The sequence below is a fragment of the Grus americana genome, chromosome 23, assembly GCF_028858705.1.
Source record: "Grus americana isolate bGruAme1 chromosome 23, bGruAme1.mat, whole genome shotgun sequence".
NCBI lineage: Eukaryota > Metazoa > Chordata > Aves > Gruiformes > Gruidae > Grus > Grus americana.
In genome coordinates, this window is record NC_072874.1 from 5481152 (window position 1) to 5494545 (window position 13394).

Genomic DNA, 13394 nt, shown 5'->3' on the forward strand with positions numbered 1-13394 from the left:
GGTAGCACCGAGACCCCCGTGTGTTGCCAGCACCCTGCCGTGCATCCTCCTGCCCATCCTCCTGACGCAATGCAGGGGACTCTGAACTGCTCCCAAAGCCACCGTGCACCCCCCCCGGTGCAGTCAGAAATGACACCCGTGATGGCAAAGCTATTTCCTACCTGCTGACGACCACAAAGCAGAGCAGAGAGGATGCTGCAGGCTCCGAGCCCGCACGGAGCAACGGGTCACTTATCACCGAAACCAGTTTCCTCTTGAAACAAGCCGGGGTGCTTTGCACGGGCGGCGCTGAGCCCTGCTGCACCCTGGGCACCTTCCCCGAACCGTCCCCCCCACCCCGGTTCAGCACTGGCATCGGGCTGAGCCCTGCGTTTTCTTACCCCACTGGTGATTTATCTTTGTGCAGATCTTGTCTCCCTGTTACCTGCTCTCACAGCAAAAAGCAGTTTGTAAAGCAGAGGCGGCTGCTGGCTTTGGCTACGGTGGGATGGGAGCTTTGTTTTCAGCTTGCTTGGTGTTCGTATATCTATTTTATTTTTATACACCACTGAGCCTCCTTTAATCTCTGCCGCAGGGTCAGAGAATAGAAATTCCTTTAGAGACAGAAAAAGCCCTTTCGATGAAATTCTTGCTGAAGGGATAAAACCCATTTCCCTCTTTGGGGGGTGGGGGGAAAGAAAAGTCTCATTTTCTTTAAGTGCAAAGCGGTTTGCTCAGTCGGTCCATCCGTCTGTTGGATGAGACTGGTCTGTGCTGCCCATCGCCGGTGCTGAGCAGAGGACTCCCTTAGCGGAGAGCTGTGCTAATTTGCGGGCACAGCGCATTTTCTGCTCTGTTCCTCTGTCTGAAGAGGCTTTAGCTAAAGTGTGTTAATTTAAAAGTCCGATTGATGCAGTGCTGAGCCCGGCTGCGAGCCCCCCATCCCTTGCCAAGCTGGTGTTGGGATGATCGAGGGGTCAAATCTCCTTCGAAGCATGAACAAGAAGTACAGTCATTTTTTTCCCCCCTTCCTTCTTGCAGTCTCTAAGGGTCTTTCATTCTGGTTTCCTTTCCTCCCCCCGAAGACCATTGACCCCGTTGTCTCTTTGCTGCTCTCGGTGCCCGGACTTGGGGTGGGGGCGATGGCATGGGTGATGCTTTCACTCAGAGCTAAGGGCTGGGGCCATCTGTCAGCCATGGCTTCTGCTTGTTCTTGGCTCGAAGGTGACATCTTCCCCCTGGTTATTTGTGCGAAAGACCCTTCCTTGCAGGAACCGAGAGCAGAAAGTGGGTGCTTTCATCCCCACCACGGGCAGGGATCACTTAGATCTGTTTTTATAGCATCTCCTCAGCACCAGGGCATGGCGGGGACCGAGGCTGTGCCAGGGACGCCAGCTCCACTCAAGCATGGAGAAGATGGCTTTGGTGGCACTCATCTTCTGGTTGGCACTGGGTGTTTTTTTTGGGGTGTGACAGCAGTGGCTTCGGTGCCACCGCCGTGTCCTTAACAGTGCTCATCTTCCCTCTCCACAGAGCTACACCAAGAGCGCTGCCTTCATCGTCACCCTGCACCCGCTGCAGAACACCACCACCGACTTCTGGCGGTTGGTGTACGACTACGGCTGCACCTCCATCGTCATGCTCAACCAGCTCAACCAGTCCAACTCCGCCTGGGTGAGTGCTGCTGCCCTGGGGACAGCCCCGCAGGTGGCCTTGTCCTGCTCCGTCCCCACCTCCTTGGCAGTGCTGCAGCTGCTGCCTTGCTCCCTCTCCTCTGCAAGGGGAGACAGGACTGGCTGGAGAGACAGCTGGAGCTAAAGATACGTGGCAACAGCAAACCAGCCTGGTTGCGTTGCGTTGGCGTCGTGTTGGCGTTGCATTACTGTACCATCATCTTTGTGGATACTCCAAGGAGATACAAGGTTATCGACAAGTATAACCTTGTCGTTACGTTACAAAGAACTGATTTTTCTCCTCCTTTTACAAAGGGGAAACTGAGGCACGGGGGATTTCCCGCGTTCATCTTCCAAGGGCACTGGTGGCTTGTGAATGCCTGCTGCAAAGCGGCTGTCCCGTGGATTTTGCGGTGTGATGGGATGTGCAGATCTGCCAAACTGGAGGGGAGGTGTCCCCTGTCACCTGGGGGCCATGCTCAGTCTCACCTCGCTTTGCTTTCCCAGCGCACCGCTCCCCAGGGGAATGCCTGGAGCGCTCCTGCCACCACCGGAGCGGATGTAAAAGTCCGCTACAGGTCTGTAATGTTAATTCAATGAGGAAACTTACTGGATTTTTACATAAAATTAGCATTATAGGCTCTTAATGGATGTCTGGAGAAGACTTCATTAGCTGGCTTATTTTACGAGTCGAGATCAGATACTTAATGTAAATGACCCAAAACGGCAGTTGTACTGTTTGTCGCAAGGATGCAGATGGATGCGGCACTGCTACCGAGTGGTGTGTAAATATGCTGCTGTTTATTTATATATTTTTATATGTATATATAAAAATACGCTGGACGTGCACAGAGCTATGGAGCACACCTATGCATCCCTCCGTGCTGAGCTAATGCAACGTGCTCCAAAGGACCTTTGCATGGGGTGACATTAAACAGACCCTGAGCATCAAGGGGTGTCCTGGGGGGGGGTCTCTTGCCTTGCGGAGGTTTGCCAGGATGGGAGGCGGAGCTGGCCCCAAATTGCTTCCCAGCTCGTGTGCTGGCTCAGAGGAGTCGCTCTTAGATCAGGTTCATGTTTAACGAAGCAATCTGCTCATGGACGTGCTGAAATGAGAGGCAGCGTGTGGAAGATAGATAACTTCCGAACACAGCTGGTGAGTGAGCCAACTCAGGAAGGCACCCGCTGAACCTCTTGTTTGTGAACAGAGAAGGACTGTGGGTGATGTGATGGTTGGAGACCATCTTGGTCATAGTGATCATGCAATGATAGAATTTTCAATTCTTGGACAAGTAAGGAGGGGGGTCAGCAGAACCGCTGTCTCGGACTTCCCAAGGGCAGACTTTGGCCTGTTTAGGAGCCTGGTTGGCAGAGTCCCTTGGAGGCAGTCCTGAAGGGCCAAGGAGTCCAGGAAGGCTGGACACTCTTCAAGAAGGAAATCTTCAATGTGCAGGAACAGGCTGTCCCCATGTGCCAAAAGACGAGCTGGCAGGGAAGATGATCGCCTGGCTGAACAGAGAGCTTTGGCTGGAACTCAGGGAAAAAAGGAGAGTTTATGGCCTTTGGAAGAAGGGGCGGACAACTCAGGGGCACTACAAGGATGTTGTGAAGTTGTGGAAGGAGAAAACTAGAACGGCTAAAACCCACCTAGAACTTAATCTGGGTACTGCCGTAAAAGACAATAAAGAGTGTTTCTATAAATACATAAACAACAAAAGGAGGACTAAGGAGAATCTCCATCCTTTACTGGACGTGGGGGGAAACATGGAGACAAAGGCTGAGGAAAAGGCTGAGGTACTTAATGCCTCCTTAGCCTCAGTCTTTAGCAGTAAGACCAGTTGTTCTCCAGGTACCCAACCCCCTGAGCTGGAAGACAGGGACGGGGAGCAGAATGAAGCCCCCGTAATTCAAGGGGAAATGGTTAATGACCTGCTACACCACTTAGAGACACACAAGTCTATGGGGCCGGATGGGATCCACCCAAGGGTGCTGAGGGAGCTGGTGGAAGTGCTCACCAAGACACTTCCATCATTTATCAGCAGTCCTGGCTAACCGGGGAGGTCCCAGTTGACTGGAGGTTACCCAATGTGATGCCCATCCACAAGAAGGGCCGGAAGGAGGATCCGGGGAACTACAGGTCTGTCAGTCTGACCTGGGTGCTGGGGAAGGTTGCGGAGCAGATCATCTTCAGTGCTATCACATGGCATGTACAGGACAACCAGGTGATCGGGCCCAGTTAGCATGGGTTTATGACAGGCAGGTCCTGCTTGACTAACCTGATCTCTCTCTATGACAAGGTGACCTGCTTAGTGGATGAGGGAAAGGCTGTGGATGTTGTCTGCCTGGACTTTAGTAGAGCCTTTGACACCGTTTCCCACAGCATTCTCCTGGAGAAACTGGCTGCTCATAGCTTGGATGGGCGTACTCTTTGCTGAGTAAAAAACTGGCTGGATGTCTGGGCCCAAAGAGTTGTGGTGAATGGAGTTACACCCAGTTGGTGGCCAGTCACAAGTGGTGTTCCCCAGGGCTCAGGACTGGGGCCAGTTCTCTTTAATCTCTTTATCAATGGTCTGGATGAGGGGATCAGGTGCACCCTCGGTAAGTTTGCAGAGGACACCAAGTTGTGCGGGAGCGTTGATCTGAGGAAGGGCAGAAAGGCTCTACGGAGCTGGAGTGTGTCCAAAGAAGAGCAATCCAGTGGTGGAGGGTCTGGAGCACAAGTGTGATGAGGAGCGGCTGAGGGAACCGGGGTGGTTTAGTCTGGAGAGGAGGCGGCTGAGGGGAGACCTTACTTTTTACTGATAGGAGTGTGCCACCACTCTACAACTACCTGAGAGGAGGTTGGAGCCAGGTGGGATCGGTCTCTTCTCTGAGGACTCTGTGATTGCCTACGCTTCATTAGTTTTGAAATCCTTGGTTTAGCGCTTTGTGATACAGCCGTCCGAAGGGCTGGTTGGAAGTCCAGTTTATTTTGATACTTGGTTTTAACGACTGTCCCTGCTGAAAAAATTTCCTCACGCAGATGTGTAGATGCGATTGGAAGAAGCGCATCGTCGGAGGCGCTTATTAAGCCCTGATACTCGTTTTTCAATCCCCCCGCTGCTTAGACGAAGGGTTTTCTTGGCCGGTAAATGTCCATCTTCCCCGGTGTCAGCCGGTTGTGCTTGCAAACCAACTGGAAGGTGCTGGGTTTGGGGGTTTTTAGCAAATGCTCTCTCCACGGCACGAGGTCCTTTCAAAAAGCAGTTCCTTTCTCACTCGTCGTTCAAATGGCACCTTCACCTCGAAGGGGCACCTTCAGCATGTTTATTTTTTGGGCAGTATCTGCTAGGTAGCATCCTGTGACAGCAGCTGGTCATCGGCAAGTTTGCAACGCTTGTCTTTTTGTGAAATAAAACTCCTTTAAGGTCGACGGCTCTTTTCAGCCCTTCACCGCGAGATAAGCAGCAAATCCCCGTGGGGTACGAGAGGTTTTCGTGGTTGCTCCCCGTCTCCTTCCGACGTGTTGTGAAGAAGTCATTTACCGTTGAGAATATACCATCTCTGTGTGAGAATATAGAAATAAAATGAAAATAAATAGAAGTTCCAGTATTTCCTTCCGCACCCCGACGGATTGTCTTGCACAGCCCACTTTGGAGACCACTGGCTCAAGTGAGGAACGATCTGGGTGTCTTCTGCTGGAGACGGTGTTACAAGCCCAGAAGCCTTCAACACGCGGTTCGGTACAAGTGACACCCCCCTCTCTGGATTAGCGTTTTTATCCTTCGTGACTTCATGGGGTATGTTTCCGTCCGTGAACCTTGCTCGACCTCGTGTTCCTACTTTGATCTGCTTTTCGATGCCTTCGTGCAGACCTGGAGAGCTCTCGGATGCTATTGAAGATCTCCGATTTCCATAACCCAAGGCACCGATTCAGCAATGCCCATTTTAAAGTCATCGGGACGAGGCATGAGATGAAATACGTTTGTCTGCTGCTTCCCGGTGCCGGTTGAATTGGCTGCTGTCCTCTTCGTCTGGAGTACGGATGCTTGACTTGGGAGGTGGAATCACCTACTCGGCAATCCTACCTCGGGACCGAATTTAGGGGGAGTTTCCGTGACCGGACTGTGCTGTGTAGTGCTGCGTGTTTACTGTGAACCCATGAACTCGTGATCGAATTTCTCACGAGCACGGTGGTTTGGTTTTTTGTTTGCATAAACGGCTGTGAAGTGTGGAGCATCCTCTACAGCAGGTGTTAGAGGTCTGCTCTCACCAAACCATGAAATTCCCTGTTCGGTGGCAAGGAAAAGGGATCATGAAGTAGCATCTCGTTTAAATGCTCTGGTGAAAGCCTCTTCTCTAAAGGAAGCCTTAGGAAATGCTGATGGGAGAGGTTCTTCCTCCGGTAAGTCCCATGTGTGACTCCTGTAGGACAGATTTATGGAATCCCAGAAGGGTTTGGGTGGGAAGGGACCTCAAAGCCCATCTACTTCCAACCCCCTCCCATGGGCGGAGACACCCTCCACTAGCCCGGGTTTCCCAAAGCCCCATCCAACCTGGCCTTGGAGACTTCCAGGGATGGGTCATCCCCCAGCAATTTATGGCTTTGCTGGCCCAACGCTGCGGTTGTCCCCAGACATGGCGCCAGATGGGCAGGAGAAGCCCAAGCGTGCTCCCTGCAGCCCTGCTGCCCCTCGCTCCAATCTGAGCTGGGGGAGGAAGGGGCATGGAGTGTCCAGGAGCTGCGAGGGGTTGGGTTGGGTGGCCCTGAGTGCTGGCGTGGCCCCTGGATTAGCCCAGGTTGGCCTTTTGCTGGGTTTGGTGGGTGCAGCGCTAGTGCCGGGGGCCTTTGGGAGCCAAACCCTTCACGTCCCTGACGGCAACCCCCCGGCCCACATGTCAAGACAGTGACCGTGAGACTGTAGGGACAGGACAGAAGAACGTGAAAAGATTTATTACTGGGGGCATCAGGCAAAGTATCACTACGTATGTCTATACTGATGTATTTCTACCTCGATGGCGTTTACTTGCTGCCCAAGGTCTCTGCTGTGTCTAGCCCAGCCCCGTCGCCGTGTGGCGTTTGTTCGGCAGGTGCAGGTTGGGCACTGGCGGTGGGTTGAGCTTGGCCGTGCGGTGGCCCTGGCATGGGACCGGCAGCAGCTGGTGCCGGTATGGCCACGGCCAGCGCTGGGGCATGGCGGGGGGGAGGCAGGCCGGCCCCGGGGGGGCTGCACCGCAGCTACATCGGTCTGCGCAGATGGCAGCGTGGGGAGTCCCACACGAAGGGCCTGTTTGGGGCAGGAGGTGTGATACAGTGCAGTGAAGCTGTGGTCGGAGCGGGAGCGGCCTCCTGGTCCCCTCCCGGTGCCATGTTGGTGGGGACGGACCAGCACTGCCCGTCTGGGCCGTTGTGTCACCTCAAGACTCGGTCGGTGCAGAGCTGGGGGTTCCAGGTGTCTGGGTGTCGTTCTGCTCCTCCGCAGCTCCTACCGCTGGCTGAGCGTCAGCTCGTCGTCTTCTCAGGGGGGTCTTCCTTCAATGTGGGGGCCCGGTGGGGATGCAGCTGGGGCTCTCTTTCTTTCACCAGCACTTTGCGTGTGCATCCTGCGGAGGTTGGGGTAATCTCTCTTGAAAAAGGGGTTGTAGTAGAAGAGCAGCTCCAAAATGCAAAGCAGAGGAGTTAGTTGCCATCCGTGCAAGAAGGAGAAAGACAGAAATCTGATAACAGAGCATTTGCTTCAGCAGAGACAAACCTGGGCATTAAAAAGGACTCTCTGGGGCATTTTAAGCCTCAAGTTTAGGCTGAATAAAATGTTAAGATAGGGTTTTCTTAAGTACTTCCCACCCTTGTGTTTTCGGTATTTGGGAGCAGAGAAGTGTATGGTTTTCAAAAGCCTAAAAGCTGATGGAGAAACCCAAGTACTGCTAATTTTCAGCCACCTCAGCATGGAATGGACACGTTGGGAATAATGCTGATGCTGACATGTATCTTGTCAGCATGAAGCAGATGCCACAAGAAGATTTAAAGTTTTGGTGCAGCCAGATACAGAGCAAGCACAAAAAGGCACGATACGATGGGACTATCTTTCTCTTTCAGAGATTCAAAGTAAGCAGAAAGGACCAAAATCTATTTTATCAGCATTTCTGCTCCTCTGAAATCCTGCGTCGAGAATTCCTGATAATGTTCCATGAGACAAAATCCGGCCATTTGCTCCCATCCCCATCTCCTGCCTTGTAAAGGCTTATTTTATCTGAACGTGAACCTCTCCCCACCAAATGTCCCAAGGGTTCTCTCATTTGCAGAGGAACCGACGTACCTTGCCCAGGTCAGACCCTGCTGCTGCTGCAGCTCGCAGCTCCTCGATGGAGGCAGATCTGAGGGAATCCCCTTCCAGAATCCATGGAGGTTAAGCTGGAGAACAAAGCCTCTCATGGACTCGGTTTCAAAGATCTCCAGGAGTCCCCTCCTCCCCAGCACTTCCTTCCTGAAGGGTTTTTCTGCGATCATGACGCAGTTTCCATCGTTGTCCCACCAGATTGACTGGAAGTGATGGCTGCTGACAATCTTCCGGAGCTTCTTGAGGAAGGAGCAGGTTGAAGACTGGGCACAAGGATAAATTGGGAGAGGAGTGGCTGGAGAACACTTAATTTCCTTTAATAGTGAACCAAAAGCTGGAAACTCAGTGATGTTCTATTGATCTGTTAAACTGCACCCTCTCTGTAGCACTGGGGGGGGGTTCAGTCAAGGTTTGATTTGGCTCCTGTAGGAATCGGCGCTTCTCTTCCCAGTAGCTCATACAAGTACCACACCAAGTGCGTTGGCTTTACTGAAGTCCGTCGTGCAAATGTGACCGTGCAAAACCACAGGAATGATGACAAAGGCTTTAGCTGTGGTCTGTGGCTCATGAGACTGTGAACCAGACGCTCTGAGCAGAGCCATGAAGGGTGTTTTCAACTGAAATGTGAGAAGTCAGTTCTCATGGTGGCTGTTGCCTTTCTACGAGTCCAGAGCAGAGGCTGTCGGTGCAGAGCCAGCACCCAAGGGTGGCCCTGGCATGGGCGAGCAGGCTCTCTGGTCCTGGCACGAGGATGGGGCGCGGCACATTGCTGCATCGAGCCCTGGGCTGGCAGCAGGCTTTCCTCCTGGTGGGATGGACCTGGCTGGCTTCCCTCTGTGTGCAGAGAGGTGGTGGAGCCTGGAGCCTGGAAGGGCTTTGCCCACAAGCGGGGCTGGGGAGGAGAGCGGCTATGCTGCCTGAGCAGCGGGCAGGTCCAGCCAGGGGAAATACCGATCGGGGACCAAGTGCCCCTTCGAAAACCCATTCCTGCAGCGGTGCCACCGTATTACTGTCCCTTCGCTGTGACCAGGTCTGTCTGCAGCACAAACGTCAGCTGAACCCAGCCGCAGTGGACCACGGCAGGGAAGGAGGCAGCGAAACCGATTATATTTCTCTCTCTCAACCTGTTCTTTCATTCCGTGGTCCAGAACTGCCCTTCAGCCTCGCAGGAGCTGCCCGCTCCCGTGCCGTCCTCCCCCAGGTCTCCGTCCCCTGCAGCAGCCGTTGTCCCCTGGCACCGTCCGATGGGCGCTCTGCAATTTTTCTTCATTATTCAGCCCTGCCTCTCTCTCTGGACGTCTATTCTTCGGGGATGTCTGTGTTACAATATTTAGCTGGATCTTAAATGTTTACCAGTTTAGGACCAACAGGTAATAAATCACCCTTTACAGCAGGCAGCTCTGAAAGGTGACTTAGAGGGTATATCCCTCACTTGAACTACGTCTTGCTGAAGGAAGTTTTAATATCCAAATTATAGCTCTGAGTCTAGAAGGCGTAGAGATCTTGGAGATTTATAGCCCCTATTAATAACCAATTATTTCTCAAACACATTTGCCATGCAGTTAGGCCCAAGCCGTTAGATGGCCTGAAATGCTAAATGCCCTGTTAAAGCGCGGTGACAAACACCCTATGTTTTGTGTCGATGCTGGTTTCCCAGCTGTCGCGGTGTGAAAACATTCACATCCGTGACCCTTGGGCCGAGCTGCCCATCAGTGCCGTGCTGGACACGTGGTGGGGAGCAGGGGTTGCTCCCCAGCCCTTTCCTGGCTGCTTTGGCGTGGAGGGATGTCCTGGCCATGGGGACAGAGGGACTGTTGTCCCACGTTGCTGTTGCTACTGATGGCAGAGCTGCTTCTGAAGCCAGTGGGGTTTGACAGCAGACCTGGAGCAACCAAACCCTGCTCCATCACTGTGCAGGATCGGGCCCGTGCTTGCCAAGGCTGGGACCATCCTGCATCCTCCTGGACCAGCGAAGTCCATCGCCAGGAGCATCAACTGTTGTGTTTCTGTAGTGGGGAGTGGGCTATATGGATGCCGGGGGGGGGGGCGGACCTGACCTTTCAGCTTTGGTCCCTCAACAAGCTGAGGGATCCTCCATCCAGCAATGCACCATGGGTCCTGTGAGAGTAGCGACATCATGGGTCCAGCATCCCATCTTGGGGCCACCCCCTGTGCCAGCAGCCCCTCTCCATGCCACTTGACGCTGCCTGTGATGCATAATGCCGTTCCCTGTGCCCCAGTGCACGTCCTCAGTCGTGGTGAGCTGTACTTCTTCTCTTCACAGCCCTGTTTGCAGTACTGGCCTGAGCCGGGGCTCCAGCAGTACGGTCCGATGGAGGTGGAATATGTTTCCAGAGCGGCGGATGAGGACGTTGTGTCCCGTCTTTTCCGAGTCCAGAACATCACACGGGTGAGGGTTTCTCCTCTAGTTCCATGCCAGTGAAGGGTGGTTGGCGGGGGGGCGTTCACACGTGTGTGTGCCTGCATGCACCCCAGGCATCTCCCAGTCAGAGGTCTGGGTTGGGTGAGCTCAGGGGAGGATTGATTTTGTTAGCCGCTGCTTTGGGGAAGGACTGGGGTATCACCAAGAGCTTCTTTATATGAGTGAGGACTTCCTTTGAAGAGCAGAAGGATGATGTATCTAGTGAGGCCATTTAGTCCTAGAGCTTGGCATTGCCCGGCCAGGTAATTCTCCATATAAATTAACTGAATGGTGCTCTAGTGCTGGTGTCTTCTTCAGCCTAATCCAGCTCCTCCAGAGGATGCAGCCCCAGCTCTCCTCCTGGCAGAGAGGAGCCTGTAAAATTGCCGTTGGCTCCATCCAACCTTTCTGGAGTTCATAGCTCCTTGCAAGACTTTAGATAACTCTGTAGGAAGACCTTTCTCATCCTGCCTGGAGGTCCATCTCTGCTCTGCCACGCATGTATCACAGGATGGAAACTCCCCGCATGGGCACAGCGGCTCCCCTGGCACCAGCAGAGCCCTTTTTGCCTGCAGGGTGAGAAGATCCACCCAAGATTTCACCTGTAGTTCTTGTTGCATTGACACTTGGCTGGTTCACCTTGCCTTTAAATGAAGAGAAACGCAGTGAAATTGGGAAGGGACAGGGACTGCGATGAGCAGCCCGTGTGGGTGCAGAACTGTACGATTTAACTACAAAAGCTGGTCGTGAAGAGGTGGCATCTCCTGAGGGTGGCCAAGAGGCTGAGGCCAATGCCCCAGTGGAAGTCATCGGCAGATGGGAATTGGGGAGCTTGGAAGGGAGCGTGCGGCTTGGCTGACAGCCTGGCTGGGAGGGGTGCTTCAGCGTGGAGCTGGGGTTGGAGGAGATAAATCCTGATTATCTGGACTCTTAACACAAAGAGGGTTTTGGTTCATGCTCCCCGTGGGAGCATCTGGCATTTCCTGGGTGTCAGCACGAAATCCTTCACCCAACGCGCTTCGCTCTCGGGCAGTACAGTATACCCCCTGCTAAATCAAAATGCAGCGTGATTGAAATCTTTGGATCGAAGAAGAGATTTCCCCAGGGAGCAGGTCGCCGGAGGAGCTGGCAAATGCAAGGAGCTTCTTGCCAAGCCTTGCTGGCCGGAGGGGAGCCGGGCGTTGGGGGGTGTCACAAGTCCTGCAGAGCCAGCCAGAGCTTTCACCTGAGCTTCAAAACAGATCCCAGAGCTTTTCTTCCCAGGCTGTCAGAGGAGTTTTCTCCTGTTTTTAACTCCACTCATTTGTTTCGTCTTCCCCATCTGCCTTCCTGGCTTCCAGCTGGAAGCAGAAGCTCCAGCCCAGGAAGGTCAGCCCACCCCAGCCACATCGCTGACCTGCATCGGAGCTCCCGAAAAGGTTCAGGAAAGCCCCAGCGTGTTTGGAGCGTGCTGGTTGGAGTGGGCACCAGATGCTCCCAGCACCCACCCCACAGGCTGGGGGTCCCTGCAGAGCCACAGGAATGGGGTCCCGCTGGTTGGGAGAGGTCTGGTGCTCGTCCACACACCAGGCATCTGAAACTGGGTGGACGGAGCCCTCCAGAGCTGGGGATCCCCCATCTGCATCTGATTCCACTTTCTCCTCCGACATGCGCTCCCCACATGTGTGCTGCCGAACCCCGAGATGTGGCTGGAGTGCGTTGACCCATGGTTTCATCCCATCGGGTACTCCTGATACCCCGAGTACTTCTGAGCAAGAGCCCCACGCCGCCTGGCTAAAGCCTGGCCTCCTTTGGCTTTGTGGATGTAAAACTAACCAGATTACCGGGGTCTTCAGGCTCTTCCACCGCTCCCTGCCTCCATGGGCGGCAGCTTCTCATCAGCCTCCCGGTTTAAGGTGAACACAACAAAACACGTGCCCTGGGATCTTCTGTGTGCAAGACAGAGACGCGATGGAGAAGCCTTGGGGAGGCTCAGGGGTCTGGTAACAGGATTTGTGAGGTACACAGCCTGAGACGCTGTGAGTTAGGATAAACCATGTCAGCGGATCTTCTCCTGGGTGGGATGAGGTGGTGGAACCAGTGTGAGCTGCAGAGGAGAGGGCTGAACTATCCATCTTAAAGCACCAGGAAAGGGTTTTCCTCTCTTCCGCTACTATTAATGTGTGACAAACCCCTCTTGCTCTCCATCCAACCTCCAGCGGAGGCAAATGAGGGCAACGCGTGGGTTCAAGCTGATGAGGTTTTGCTTTTCTAGTTGCAGGAGGGACACCTGATGGTCCGGCATTTTCAGTACCTGCGGTGGTCGGCATACCGAGACACCCCGGACTCCAAGAAGTCCTTCCTGCACCTCCTGGCCCAAGTGGAGAGGTGGCAGAAGGAGAGCGGCGATGGCAGGACCGTGGTGCACTGCCTGTGAGTGTCAGCTGGAGAGGAGCGGGCTCTGGCGTGGGGGGAGATGCCACCAGCTCACATGTCCGTGGTTCTGCCTGGAAATCCTCTAAAAAGCCCTTTGTCCCTAGATAGTGCTCTCTCTCCCACAACATGAGTTTTGGGTGAGCACTTTGTGGTCACCATGTCAAATCTCCTCCATGAGATGGATGCTCAGTGGGAGTGACACCCGCTAGCAGCAACCCTGCCCTTCACGCCGGTCTCCTGCCTTGCAGCGGGGCTCGGCAGAGGTCCCAGCCCTGTTGCCATGTGCCGTGCATGTAACGGGTTCCAAAGGGATGCAACAGGAGCTGTGCATCTCCCACTGCCTGCTTCTCATCGAGGTGGACGTGCTCTCCATCCCCCTTCTCCCAGCTCACACAAACACCCGTGCACGTCTCCTTGGATGGGACCTAGCACGTTCATAGATTGGTAGAGACAGCAGGCGAGCCTTTAATCAAAAATTAATTACAGCCTTGTCTGTCTTCATTAGCCGAAGGATAATTTGAGAACATGCTTTATGAAACACTGACATCATGTTCTCTCTTCCTCTCCCCGGTCCCCTTTGCTGCCAGG

At 53.9% G+C, this 13394-nt stretch overlaps 1 protein-coding gene across 5 annotated transcripts in view; it reads left to right on the plus strand.

Moving 5' to 3' along the window:
* The window catches only part of PTPRU (protein tyrosine phosphatase receptor type U), a 73234-nt gene that overhangs the window by 53646 nt on the left and 6194 nt on the right, over nucleotides 1-13394 (plus strand). For all 5 annotated transcript variants that reach the window (XM_054802553.1, XM_054802554.1, XM_054802555.1 and 2 more), the window contains 3 exons: nucleotides 1513-1653; nucleotides 10254-10379; nucleotides 12646-12803. In XM_054802553.1, coding sequence (XP_054658528.1) covers nucleotides 1513-1653; nucleotides 10254-10379; nucleotides 12646-12803 — 425 coding nt within the window. The remainder of the gene's footprint in view (nucleotides 1-1512; nucleotides 1654-10253; nucleotides 10380-12645; nucleotides 12804-13394) is intronic.